Source organism: Opisthorchis viverrini (assembly GCF_000715545.1).
Source record: "Opisthorchis viverrini unplaced genomic scaffold opera_v5_4, whole genome shotgun sequence".
Taxonomy (NCBI): domain Eukaryota; kingdom Metazoa; phylum Platyhelminthes; class Trematoda; order Opisthorchiida; family Opisthorchiidae; genus Opisthorchis; species Opisthorchis viverrini.
In genome coordinates this window covers 1854046-1868519 of record NW_008751660.1, presented here as the reverse complement: position 1 = coordinate 1868519, position 14474 = coordinate 1854046, and the positions used below count along the sequence as shown (strand labels likewise).

General features: G+C 45.0%; 1 protein-coding gene across 1 annotated transcript; it reads right to left on the bottom strand.

The window, feature by feature from the left end:
• Nucleotides 1-2045: 2045 nt before the first annotated feature.
• T265_00433 (hypothetical protein) lies at nucleotides 2046-11868 on the bottom strand (the record flags this gene model as incomplete). The annotated part of the gene is made up of 7 exons (XM_009164206.1): nucleotides 2046-2394; nucleotides 3337-3523; nucleotides 6385-6418; nucleotides 9353-9424; nucleotides 11395-11466; nucleotides 11505-11715; nucleotides 11752-11868. 5 exons carry the CDS (start codon nucleotides 11449-11451, stop codon nucleotides 2046-2048), a joined length of 699 nt encoding a protein of 232 aa, XP_009162470.1.
• Between the last annotated feature and the right edge of the window lie 2606 nt (nucleotides 11869-14474).

The following is a 14474-nucleotide window of genomic DNA, read 5'->3' as shown; positions in this document are numbered from 1 at the left end:
TCAGATGTAGGTAGAACTGTTCCAAGCAGCACATCACTAACAAAACTGGAGAGGAATGATGGGAAGGGAGGCCTTGTCTCAAACTGCTGAACGTGGTGAGCTCATCCGACAATTTACTGTGTCCGGGCAACGGTTTAGACAAGGAAGACGGACTGACTATAGTTCACAGTTTGATGAGTGGGAAGGTATAAACGAGAGCCAATGAACAAAGAACTCCATAAGGCCATTATACTTCCAGCTTTCCCAAATCGGAAAAAGGGTTTTGTGTGAGGTAATCCACCTTAAGCCCTTGATTTAAAATCCGACCCACAAAGCACTGGGAGAAAGCAGAGTTTTGTTCCCGTATCCTTACCATAGCCTTTGACTCAAAAGTCTGACTCGAAAGGCAGTAGGTTGTAAGGTTTTGTTGGAGAATCGTACTCGTAGCCGGTGACTAACTGGGGCTATTGACCCAGCCCAAGGGCTCCATTAGTAACACATCACACACATTAGAACACATCACTCGTGATGTTACTACACATAGCAGATGCGTTTTTAGTCCCATTTGGTCCGTAGATTATGAATGTATTTCGGCCGTAGAGGAGAATTTACCGGCGTTCACGGTCAACTGTTCGGCATTCGGAGTTTGTGAACTTTAGTACCGACTTTTATCAGTCCGTCCGTAACTATGGACATCCCGGGGGGAAAACGTACTGTACTCACATTCTCCTGCAGCATACTTTCACCTATGAACTGCCTAGGAGTGGGATATCGATGACTCGCTGTTCTTCGTCTGATTGTTCCAAATCGGCCTTCTTGGCATGATTGCTACTTGTGACAAAGTTCTAGCCAGTCTATTCCATGGAATCACTTCAGAACCCAAACCAGACTACCGCGTCAAGGTGGCGGCTTTTCGTCGATGATGAGAGGCTGATCACTAATTCGACACTATTACCACTAAAATCGTTTATTTTTGAAGGATCAGTCACAAAAAATAAATGCGACTGATAGATATGGAGGGATGAACAGAACATTATATTAGAACGAGGAGGAATTTCCATTCGAAAGTGTGTGATCAATAGTTTCCAGTTAGGTGAGATGACCTTCAACGTATGTATGCCTGATATGGAAGCACGCTTAGGGATTGGACACTGAAGAAAAGATCAACAGTACTGAACGCTTTCATAAAGGTTGCTGAAAACTCTGAATGCTCTTCAGAGCGCAGCAACCCGCAGCACAATGGAAACCCGCACATCAGTCACGACGTGCCCGCTATACAAAGTCAGGTGTGAAAGTCGATGACAGAATGAACAATCAGTGTCATGTACCACGCACGAAAGTGTCCCAATTAAGTGGAGAGCTCCAAACAGTCAGTAATAAAAATTCATTGACTGTGACCCAGATCAGTCAAAGCCTAGGCGGATTGACGAAAGGAGAATCCTCGATATCAAGTGATCACCGGTTGGTGAACCAAAAGGTCGACATCAGAGTCAATTGCACATAGGGCTGAGATGATGGCAAGGGAACAATCATCAGCACCGTACTTCTGCTTCTTCTCATTTCACAGCCACTCCTCACCCACCTAAGAATATGCCTGCATCTATCACAATTGCTTGCAGCTCCCGAAAAGCATTGATGAAAGACATTAAAGTAGGCGCTCCCAATTATCCAAGGACGGAGACGTTTTACGAGTTCCCTTGGAGCCTGGTTATAAGGAGCACATCAGGCAGGACTGAAAAATATGCACCAAACTCTCCGGTTCACCACAGTCTCCACGACAGAAGATCGTCTGATCGCCAAGACCATACCGGGAACTTCTAACTCTCGTCCTAAGCAGGTTGTACCGGGGCTGAATAAATACCCGACAAAATAAAAGTAACGGATTCGAGAAAGGCGAAGCGCCCACCCTTCGCAAACTGCGACCACCAACGCTGTTGTGCAAGGTGTCGTCCCAAGCAGGCGCTATTTATTCCTTCGTTCACACTTTGGACTCGGATCGGAAAGGCGAGATCGCGAACAACCTTGGCAAATGCGGAATCGCTGACCACATTTTCTGGTACTTAGCACTAGGTAGACAGCTTTTCCATAGGCAGCCTTCGCTGAATCAAAATGGTTAAATTCAGGCTTTGGATACCAAGTCCCTCATGCTGTTTACCGGCGTGGATGTAGCTGATTGGAGTGTCTTTCGGTATACACGAATAAACCGCCTGTCCAAAGTTTTGGGCGTGTTTCGGTGGGGCTTGTTGAGCACGAGCGGTTGTCAGGCTCGGCATAGGGTAGTTTCTTCTGATTTCCATTCTTCGATGTGTCTCCAAAGGATCGTGCGTCACCTCATCGAGCTGCTGTCTGTTGTTGCGGACTCCTTTCCCATTGAAAGTGAACGGGATGCCCATAGATGTCATAGTTTCTGTCGAACTGAGAGGAGTCATGAGTTTCTTATCAAAGCACAAAGGTTCGACAGAGACCACGGTTGCCCGACGTCTTCTGCCCACATACAAGCATTGCTTTCGTATTTCACGAATGCATCATCATTATCAACTCGAACTCAGTAACTTTAGGGCGAGTCTGACTTTTTGTACACTCGGCCCGGTCGTCAGCGAAGGCAGAACCAATCACTGTGCCATGGAACTGGTAGTCTAGTTGCGGCATCCACAAATATCAGAACCTCAACCATTGCTATGACGAATAATATCGAGGAGAGAGTGGATCTCCCTGCTTCATACCTCGGAGTAGGAAAGGACTGATACAGGATTCTCAAAGGACTAAGCGACGTATCGAACTAAGTGAGGCTGTGTCCCAAATGCCTCGGCAGATCTGGAAATTATCAAGTTAAACCGAATGGAATAACTTGGAAATACCCACAAGAGCTGAATTGAGGTTAGAAATAGTCACTGAAGAGTGATAAGTCGGAGCGTGTAACAGCGAGGTAGCTTCCAAAAACCATCTCGATGAAGAGATGGAAACTGGAGTGAGACAGATGCAAGCTGTGACTCCAGTGACCAGCATCGAAAAAGAAAGGACGACACGGTAAAGCCGGATTTAGGACTATCGGAACCAGAGAAATACAGGCACGGCACAAATTTGGTGAATAAGCCCCAGATAACAATGGTAATTTGAAATACCCATCGAGGGCATTGGTATTGAACTGGCGAAGCATCCTCGGCGTGAGCTTGTCCAAATTTGGAGACGAATTGTCCATTAAACGGACCGTACGAACAAATTCCTAAAATGCAATTGGCTCAATCAAACTTAAGATGGATGGCAGCACTGCGAGACTTGGCCAGCTATCCACGTGTTTTGGAACAGAGGGCGCCTGTTTCTAGAACTGTTCGGTGTCTAGATGTATTCTGCAATTACCTATGTATAGTTCCTTCCACAACCATTGGAGCACAGCGGACGTTACATCTTTCGGCCTTTGGTGGTATAGGGTCTGCTTGGCGAGTGGTTGGCTCGGCGGATGTCTTCGGTTGGTCAGCACCCGATGGGCTAGCTGACGACGGCATCGGGAGATAGATTTCCACCTGTGTGGAAATGTTCTGGAGGCCTGGATATCCATAGGCAATAGGGTGTCGTGATGCCAGTTTGCAACCCTCGGGTAAATGGCGGGTCAATTGTCAAAAGCGGATTCCATTGATACGATGCGATCTGCGGTTTGTTGGAACCGGGCGCTATAGACTTCAGAATCTGACAAATGTGGAGCTGTCTGTTCAACAGTTTGATCAAGACCAATAGATGACTATTCGTCCAGGTGTTTGTCAGTGGTGGACATGTGATCTGGTTTTGATGCGATCGACAGGAAACTATTACTCTAATCTCACGAACAGTGCGGTTAGTGTGCCAGCCAGGCGCAAGGGTCACTGTTACTCTTGTTGGCGCCAGCAGATGCTGAAATTCTTCGCTTGGCCAATTTTATCTGCATCATGCTGGGTGGAGTGTGTCGGAGGTGTTGACTCAGGTAAAACAAACGGAAACCATCAGCGTGGTCCAATTGGGCGACCAAACTTGTGACGTTTCCACGGACGAGAACTCGATGGTGGGCAACCGAACCAGCTTTCAATTTTCAGCACCTGTCACCGGTTCCACACGAGTCCCCACTGTGCAGTGGTGCAAGGGCACGAGCTGGACTGTGTTGTTGTGTCGAAATAACCAGTACGTCAAAATCAAAGTAGTTGGCCTTGTCTGTAGCTGCCGAACTCTTTTCTCTCCCAGAATGACAACCGGCCTATCAAATTGGCATCACGAGGGTGTGGTTTAGCGCGCTGCCACTACTTTGAAAAGCCTGTTGACAAGAGCTCTGGGTCACTGTGAGGATTATAAGCAGCAGTGTGGCAACCCAAAGCATGGCCATGGGTTTAAGCACCTCAACAGAAAGTTGACTTAATTTCGCTGTGAGATGGTTGTATTTTGTGAGCTGATAACATGTTTGCCGAAATGACCATCAATAATTTGGACTTTTAGCTGTCGTATTACTCACTGGATAGTCTTTAAAAGCATCCGCTGTTTTCTTAGACGCCAACAGTGCTATTGCAATTTCACAGAACGTGCCAATGGCAACCGTTGTAATATCTTATTGTTTGTATCGAATCGCTTCCCTTAAATTAGAATAAACGAATACATCATCACTTTGACATATATCCATGTTCAGCCTTTCTTTACTACCATATTTACACCGCGGCATTTGGAATTCATATCTGAGATAAGCAGAAATACAGTGAGAATTGCTTACACTTCAAACTAGGTATCCACTTCCGCATACAATCTAGTGGTTCCAAACTAGCCTATCACGCGTGTCACGCAAAAGCGAGAGTCCGTTCAACCTTTGTTCACCTTGTCGCCCATCTGAGCTGGACGGCAATTTTTATAGTGCAGGTCCTCTGTTGAGATTCATACAGTATGTATATCTGACGATGTTCTATGATGTGTGGCATCTCGTGAAGGCCAATAGATAACTAGTCGTCCACAGCTGTTCTGGAAGCGAACATGGGTGTAGAAAACCAGCATACTGGAGCGTAGTCTAATTGATCGGTTCCCTTGTCTTTCGGTCATTAGTGTGTCGTCCGGTTCATCCAACAGTTCACTTTCGATAAACATATTTGATACTAACACTCCGAAACAGTTTACGCAACCGGTTACTGGTCGGACAATCGATTTTTCGTTCAATTCTCATGGGAAAGCAGTGACCGACCGAAACAGCTATACTGAATAGAACGGCTGATGGTCCATCACGGGACAGGGAAGAACTCGTGAGGACATTTTGAAAAAGCTATTTAGATATTCTGTCCCACTGCCATAGCATGATACTTAGCAATAATGCCAAAAACAGTTTATTCACAATTTTATTACAAGGAGTAGGACACAATATGTACAAAACAGAAGGCCCATCTAGTTTGGCAGACCGCAGGGAAGAGTATCCGCAATCACACACAAGGACCTGAAAAGAGGGAATAGAGAGTTTATAGAACTTGAAAATGAAAAAAGGGCGTACACAGGACCGAGAGAAAACGAGTCAGGCGATGGTATAAAAAGCCATACTGTGCGCAGAAAGTAACAATATAGGCAAGACCCATTCCACGGAAATGATACCAACGCTCGGCCTAAAAACCCTTTGTTAAACTTAAACTCTCCTCGAGAAACTGTTTTCAAGCCGAGTCAAATTCGTTAATGTTATGTAGGTATGTTAGTTAACTAAGTATGTCGTCTCGTCTACCGAACCCACTGTCCGCTTAATTAGGTATGAAGGAAAGCCTGACGGTTTCAGTTTCTATCACGTTAGGTTACATCCAATTGCGGTGAAAAAGAGGGGTGCTGCAATCTATTCCAGCATTGCACGGATCCAACAACAGGGCATATATCCCGAACCAATGAGTAGCTTAAAACCCGTAAACTTTGGCACACTAGTCCAGTACTCTATCTGTAAGCCTTCTAGGGGGACTTGTTCACTGGAAAGGCAGCTTAAAACCCGTAAACTTTGGCACACTAGTCCAGTACTCTATCTGTAAGCCTTCTAGTGAGAACTCGTCAACTGGAGAGGCTGCACTGTCGAAAATGAGTAGTGCTACCTTGAAAAGATAAGTCTCTGGACTACCTCACTTTCCCCCATTGGACCAGTGAAACGCAATCAGCTGTTTGACTTAATCACCTAATGCTGTGAATGGACCGAGACTCGTTTTGTATTTTGGTCCAAAAAGTTCAGCGCGAAACACAGTGCTACAGTGCATTTCTGGCATGCATATTAAAAAGTTAGCACAGTTGAAGACTCAGGATAGAAAAACAAGCATCCCGATTAACAGTTAACTGAGATGTCAGTAATGCAGCATTTGGACCTGATGACTGTGAACTATAAACTGTCATTTTGAAGAAATCGGCCCGAATGCATTAGGAAGGAGTTTGACGACGATAACTCACCGAGATAGTCATCCATAAGAGTGCCCACAGCAAACTAACAAGAGAGGAAAACGCTTTGGAAGTGACAGCGCAAAACAAATGTGACCACCCATCCCGCGTACAAATTAGAAGTAGACACCAGCAAAAATTTACACCATATATCCTGTCTAAGTGTTTCTGGTCAGCCACCCGTAGCTGAGAGGCAGGATGTTTAGCTACGGTCGAGCTTATGGGTTTAAACTCTCACACAGATCACTGTGGTGCTCATTGTTGATGAATGTCAACAAGGACTTCCAGGAGCAACAAACCAACATTGACCTAAACTGCACAACAGAATTCACGGTTGGAATTTTGAATTCCCCTCACAGTCCACAAGCACAATCCTGTGGGGTACAAGCCTCTCATGAACTCCATAAAATTTTTTATTGAAGCAGCTCTGTGCGAACGAGGATGTGTAATCAAGTGCATTTCAGTAATCGGAGAAGTCAAACAGAACGGAGAGTAAATGGAACGATGACATTTCGCTTACGTTTCACAGAAAGTGCGTAATGACTGATGAAAGAATTGCTCGAAGAGCAGTAGCCAGAATCCGCTCCCAAGGGACCGCACACATGGTACCCGGCATGAAGGGAACCTACCCACCTAAACAAATGCTCCGGATGCGACCAACCTGTCCTAAAATCCGAAGTATCTGGTTTCGTTTGTCCACCTCAACAAAACAAAGCACAGTATGGGTGTTAGTGAGTATAATAAACATGACACTGGGATAGGATTATGTCCAGAACGGTACACGAAATCCGAACCTAGGAGTGAAAGACTTAGCGAGCCTGATAGAGGGAACAATCTAGTGCCTGTATTGAGAACGTACACTTACTATTAGGAAACCTGAAGTTGTTGACCGAATGATTCTTCTCATGTTATTTCTACTCAAGCTCTTCTATTAGCAATACAAAAATTATTAAACTAACGGAAACAAGTGTGCAAATCTATCGATTTAAGTGTGCCTGTAAGAGACGCACAGGAGTGGCCAGAAACGTCGACCATTCACTGAGAACAGTGTTCACAGGAATCATCCTAAGAACAAGTGACAGGCTGAGGATCAACAACCGAACGGCCCTAAAAACAAGTATCCCTAGGATGTCTACTACCAAACTACGCAGAAACTGCTTTGCTTGTACGAATCTGCAACGTAAAGCAGGATAAAGCCTACCTTTGCTACTCCTAGAGGGGGCGAGATGGCCCAAGTGGTTAGATCGCGAATTTAGTGACCGGAAGGTTCGTGGTTCGAATCCGACCTCCGCCACTCGACTTCCCCTGTCTAAGCTTGGGCAACCTGGCAGTATCCCAGCCCTCGTGGCATGGCAGCTAGGCACCGAAAGGATGCTACAGCTGAACGCTTGCTAGTCCTAGAAGTTGGCGTATGGAAAATGTTTCACTCTGACCAGGCACATAGCAACTAACGCGAAAGGTGTAATCAATAAGGGAAAGGGTGCTGCCAAAGCATAAGGATTTGGTAGATCTGAATTAGTATTCACCGAGTATTTACCGAGTATCTCTTCAAAGTCGAAAAGGCACAACACAAACTTGTGCAAGCAAACAATTCATTGGCGCCTTAATAAAAACACTTTGAGATCAGCTGCGTTGACCTGCAGCAGAGTGAACATTGTCGTCAGGCATTAATTGACGTTCTTGATCCCGTCTCCGCACTTTGTATGGTTACACTTGCGTACTTTAGTTTTCATCAGCTCAATAATCCCTATGTTACTGTTATCTGAAGGTAAGACAGAATAGCATAAAAAGAATTATCGGTGGACAAATTCGGTCCTAATCGCTTGCAGCTCGTGGCGAACCTTTTAGTTACAAACAATCAGTAGCCAGGAAGAGCTAAACTACCTTTTAACGGACCAAAGCTGTTTGGGACATCCGACAAGCCGATACAAATAACAACTGCGGATTTTGGCTATACATACGCAACCAACCGAATGAACGGTGAAGGATTTTTCTCCGACGACACAAAATACCATAAACCTAAATAACAAAGGACTTGAAAACAATCCCACTCACCTTAGGAGTTGGTGTGATTCTGTACTTTCTAACGTCGAAGGCCTAAATTCTGTTTTCACGACAAATATTTAAAAGAAATAGCTAATTTTCCCGGATAGGATAATCTAGTAGCGCAGGTGGACTGCATCTGGGTTGATTTGACCAGTTGGTGACCAGGTGAATCAAGTTACATCAGGCCTTCGTCGATCTGTATTTTACCTGTCAGAGTATATTTCTATAACCATAACTAAACACTAACCAAGCCCATCACGCTATCGACACCTTTCTCGGTGAATGTAGCAATCAGCATTGGAAAAGAGGCTCTATATACCAGTGCACTGATGCTCATTCAGTCAGGATATCCAAATGTTCACTCAGAGATAGAAGAAACAGCTGAGTAATTCGTGGGGAAATGCTCCGCTGACTAGATAAACCTATTTGTATACAGTTCCTGGATTACCAACTCAAATATCTTCCATTTTTCCAAGCAAACGTTTGTAGACATGTGGAAAGGATACAGTGTTGAACATTGGTGTTGCATACTTTCAGACCCTTCTAGATCTACGTAAGAAAACGGCATATTGAATCGTCCGAGGCGTCCGGCAAACCAATCAGATTACTCAAGTATGAAAACACGTTTTCCCGTTAAAAGGTGATAATTCAGGTGTGTTCAGTGTGCGCGAAGTAGTGGTAACACGTTCACATCATATGTCAGATACCCAGAGTTCGAACTAAGGATATGCACTGCTGAAGAGTACGAATAAGGGCGAAGCTCGAGTCCAGTGCTTCTCCCCTTCGGAATGAACTTACAGACGGGGCTGTCGTCACTGGACCAGCTTTTAAGAATGGGTATGCACCTTTCGCAATCACTCTGGCGCTACAGAAACACAACATACGGTCAAAAATGATTGTACAGTCATCCTGAATTTCGCAAACACAAACTTACTATGTCGCTGGCATCTACCCGGAGGCCGATGATGCGAACGCGGATGCGGTCTTCCACTTGAACCGTTTGATTCTGTAGACGATGAGAGAAGATAGATGAAGGAATAAAGTCACTCAGACATGAACAAGTTGGCAGACAAAGCAGATTTGATCTACTTCTGGCAGGAGTTTGTGCATGGAGACCTAAGTACGGTTCACCGAGAGTGGAACCCGAATGACAGCATTTGACTTAACAAAACTGACTCCTGTTAGGCGAAGCAAGCACTGAAAAAAACTTGTACCTCATGCGGCGCTGAGGGTGAGCTAATCGTCGGCCTTATTCCTTCCAGTTTACATAAGAAGCAGTGGTCAACAGGCGGTGACGCACTCGGCTACGCGCGAACCATTTCCCTTCCAGAGAGGACTAAAACCGCGGTGGAGACGCGAGTCGCTACACTTGTCAATGAATGACCACGCATCACAGTGATATGGAGGGATCTCCGGTTAGCATAGAGCATACCAACAAATCTACCAACGCATTCGTACCAAAGTAGTCTTCCAACGCTATCTAACTGTTCTCTGAACCAAAGGACGATTAAATGGTGGGTCAAGATCTGTTTAGAGGTGTATAAAGTCAATTTGGATTGATGCTACGGCTCCTGAACGAAGTGAACCGAAAGTAGAGTACCATTACCTGGAGAAAGTCGGCTCTTCTTGTATATTTCGACCTTTTCAAAAAATATTCCGGGTTGAATATCAACCATACTTACTAATAGAGATGTCAAACATGATGGAAGTTGCTACATTATCCTGAGAAACTGGCGCGGGTTTTTGATCACTTCATCTGATGCAAAAATCAGTGAATTCGTCTGCCACTCATGCGGACTATTTTCCCAGTGTATTCATATTCGGAGTTACAGTGAAAGCCTTCATGACAAGCAGGCAGATATACAGAGGATATGTAATCCTGAAAACTCTTATTCACGCCCACGTCCCTCATTATTAACGTCCAGTTAGAGCAAATACATAATGTAATAATAAGAACATAATAATATATACTTAGTGCTATTGTAAGCAAACAAACCTTAGATTATCTCGTATCGATCTGAACTACTTAAAAAGGCAACTTATCAGCCAATATTATGGCTTCCATGGCATTATCAGTTAACCATCGGTTCACCCGATAAATTCAAAGGGTCGATAAATATTTCCACAAATTAAGAATTCAAGTCCCAACTCGATATACGGAGCGGTTCTCATGTGTTTTCAGCAGCCTATCCTCCAGAAAAACCGCATGTACCTTTTCAATCTATAGATTCGCAAGGAATTATATCAACAAAGCTCCAATGACTAGACCTCTTATTTCCTTATTGTGACGAAGAACTGCTCAGCTATATCATACATTCAAGGACACGGAAGTAGAGGATTCCATTACAGTATGATTGGCAAACCGTTGCCTTGCGTCGAACACGGAAATAGGGCGTCAAGTGTACTGCCGAGAGAATTCTGAACTGATTGGCTGATTATGTTATGTCAAGAGAACACCGACTTTTCCAAGCTGCTGACTTGAAATGGAAGTATCCATACCGCTATTATAGATTTAATAGTATAATAATAATTAATAATAATAATCGTTCAGCTGTAGCACCGTTTCGGTGCCTAGCTGCCATGCCACATGAAGGAGGCACGAGGGCTGGGATACTGCCAGGTTGCCCAAGCCTAGACAGGGGAAGTCGAGTGTCAAAGATCGGGTTCGAACCACGGACCTTCCGGTCAGTAAATCTGCGCTCCAACCACTTGGGCCGTCTCGCCCCCACGGTTGCAAGACAGTTAAGTGCCACTGTTTTTCAACTGGCATCACTGCTTTGATGAAGATTTCAAATGATTCCAAAAAAATTGGTGATAGCATGGGGAGTAGAACACAAAAAGACCAAATCCTGAAGTTATCATATTGAAGAATTGGCGATTAAGCAGTATGTAAAATCAGTTGTGGACTTTATTCCAAGAGGCGTTAAACTAAATTAAGAGAATTTGAACATAGGCTAGTCATTTAGCGGAACTTACTTCCTCTTCATCAGCATCCAAGCCTTCAGGAGCATTGTCTGCACCTTCAAACTTCATATTGGGAGGAATGGACTGCACAATCTTGTTAGTGAAAGTAAAAGAAAACATACGTATTTTGATATAAATACAGTCAATGGTCCGGCTTCGGCAAAAACCCCGACTTTGTTGACCTGGGCGACGATTGCATCCACCACCTCTCCTTTGAAAGGCCGAAAGACAATTGCTCGATAGATTATATGATACTGGACGAAACCTCGATTGGGTTGGATTATGCCAGCCCCAATGTGCTCAATATTTGTGACCGCAATTATGAAACCATATCTGTGAAATAGTGAATTCCGATAACGAACTTCCTACTTTCCCGAGCAAGTTCCCTCTACATCGGAGAACAATTTCGCTTTCACAGTCTCAGTCAGGTTCGGGCCAAAATACTTGGGATGAAGTAGGATTTCATGCTCTAGCTTGATCTAGATACGCGGACGAACTCGGGAACAATGAAGATAGAGACATACGTGATAGAACATAGGGTGAACTGATGGTTGATTGAGTGAGCTTTTACTTGGGTGAAGGAGAATATGCTTGGCTGAGTCCTGAAGCGAGCAATCTGGAAATAAAATATCACAAAAGCGTGCGATTAAACGATTGACAAATGGAATTAACCACCAAGGGTGAATTTTACCGATGTTGACCACCAATGCATGACTTCATTGAAAGTAGTCACGGGGAAAGGGTGACAAAAGGGGAGACTCTTTTTGGTCACCTCCCAATACAAGCGCAACATACATCACACGAGCAGCAGCCAGGAATTCTGGATAAGAGGTGGCAACAAGCTCGCCACTGGGATCGGTTGTGTCATGTTATGGAAATTTTTCAACCGTACGCGAACAGAATCACAGGGATCGCAGAGAAGAGGGCTCGAAGACCTCACAGCTTCCAATTGGGCAATAACTGCTTTCATTGCGCGTTGCCACTTCATGGCCTGTCTTCTGCGAAACATTGGTCAACAAGGATTTAGAGTGGAAAAAAGGGCGTACTTGTGTACACGCAGTATGTGCCCCAACTACCTTAACCTGGTAAATTTTATTAATTGCTCGAAAGAATCCTAGTAATCGCCCACAGATCGTCATGTGCACGCTTCAGTCAGTTGCCATTTGCCATATTACGTCGATCAAATGTGTGAAGATGTTTCAGGAGGGGCCAAGTATTACAGCAACAGAGTAGGACCCGCTCTCACCGTCATTATGTAGACACTACCCCTTAATAGTGATATTCGTTCCTGAAGTCCAAGGTGATGCAAGCTGGAAAATATTGTTCTTACCATGGTGAGGCGTACACTGACTTCATCTGTCACGGTTCAGCCACCACGTATGCAGCTGTCAAGATAAGTGAACCTACCAAAGAACACGAGGTACTCAATATGAAGTCACAAAAGAACACACCTGAGCAAGATACCCTAAAGTGCGATCTCACACTTTGAAGTTTCAAACTGTGTGCCGAATCAGGGACCACTTTCGATGTCCTACTTAGTCTGTCCAGAAAAACTGTCGTCATATAGGAGAAAAATAACATCCGCATAATAATAAGCTGTAGCCACCATTTGGTGCCTTGCTGCCATACCACCAGAAGTAAGCACGAGGGCTGGAGTAGTCTCAGGTTGCCCAAGTCTGACACGGGAAGCCGAGAGACAGAGGTATGGTTCGAACAACGGACATTCAGGTAAGTAAATTCGCACTCCAGCTACTCAGTCATCGGCATAACCTAAGTTGATCCTTGCGACCGGTCCCCGGAAGCTACCGGTGGGCGAACACATTAAGGATCAGAACAGATCGACCATCTTGAACAAAGAGAGCCTCGATCTGTGGGTCCAATAGTTCGAAAAAGCAATTATAAAGGGCACCAGCTATCATTCATATCTGAAGCCTACAACTAACGCAAAAACCTGGACGGCCTCAGAGGTTTATGACAAAATATGTTCTCTCAAGCGCCACCGAGCTTCTAATGCGGAGGACCTCCCATCCACGCTGTTCAAAGATGGGGTTGAAGTCTTCAGTTAGCGCTTGTTTGATGCTTGTTTGCCTGCATTGGGGAAAAGGAGTCTGCCCCAGAAAACTGGGAGAGTCGGTGATAGTGCTCATTTACAAAAGTGGGCTCGTATGGAGTGTAGTAACCACATAAAGACCAGCTTGACCCCTGTCGTAATGAGATGGTTGGCACCATCTGTGCTTCACCACCTTATGGTGGCTCGTGAAACACTGACTCGAGAACAGCAAGCGGGATTCCGGGAAGGTAGGGGTTGCGTTGAATAAACCTTCACCCTCCAGCAGGTGATACAACTACGTCATACGTAGAAACGACCCATGATTTTAATATTCCTGGATTTCCAAGGCAAATCCGTCTTGATTGAACGATCTGTTCTTCTTGACACGCTTGCCACCAGGGAATGCCCCGAAAATTTGTGAACATAGCAAGCCCTTTGTATTCTCAGACTTCCGGAAAGTCATGCTCGTGGGTATGCAGTTACTGAACTCGCCATCTACAATCCAGAGAGAGGCACTCGAAGATTTAAGCAATGTCATCATTCGGTCTGATATCTAGCTCTTGAGTGCGCTCGGTTATGCCCTGCCATAGGTGAAGTTCCCGGCACTATGCAAAGAGGTGGCAATCTCGGCCCAATATGCGTTCATACCTGAGGGTGAGGCATGTAGAAGAGACTCTAGGAGACGATTCTTATAAGTTCGTCTAATATCCGAATCTGTCAGTCTCCCGGTTGCCAAGCGATTTGTCCGCATCTGGCGCGGACAAGAGATACGTAGAGAGAAGCGGCTCCGGACGAGTGGTCAGGCTCTATAAATGTGTTCCAAACCGACCGGCAGTCGTTTATTGACCCGCACCATCAGTAACTGATGGCAATGTGATCGATTTGAGTTTGTGGCCGGCATGCCGTTGGAGGAAGGCATGTGACCAGACGAGTTTGGTTATTTCGGAAATTGGTAGTGCATAAAAATAGCAGGCGATTAGCACACAGCTGAAGAAATCGTTCACTACTGTCCGTACCGAGTCCAATCCATTTCGACCTCTTA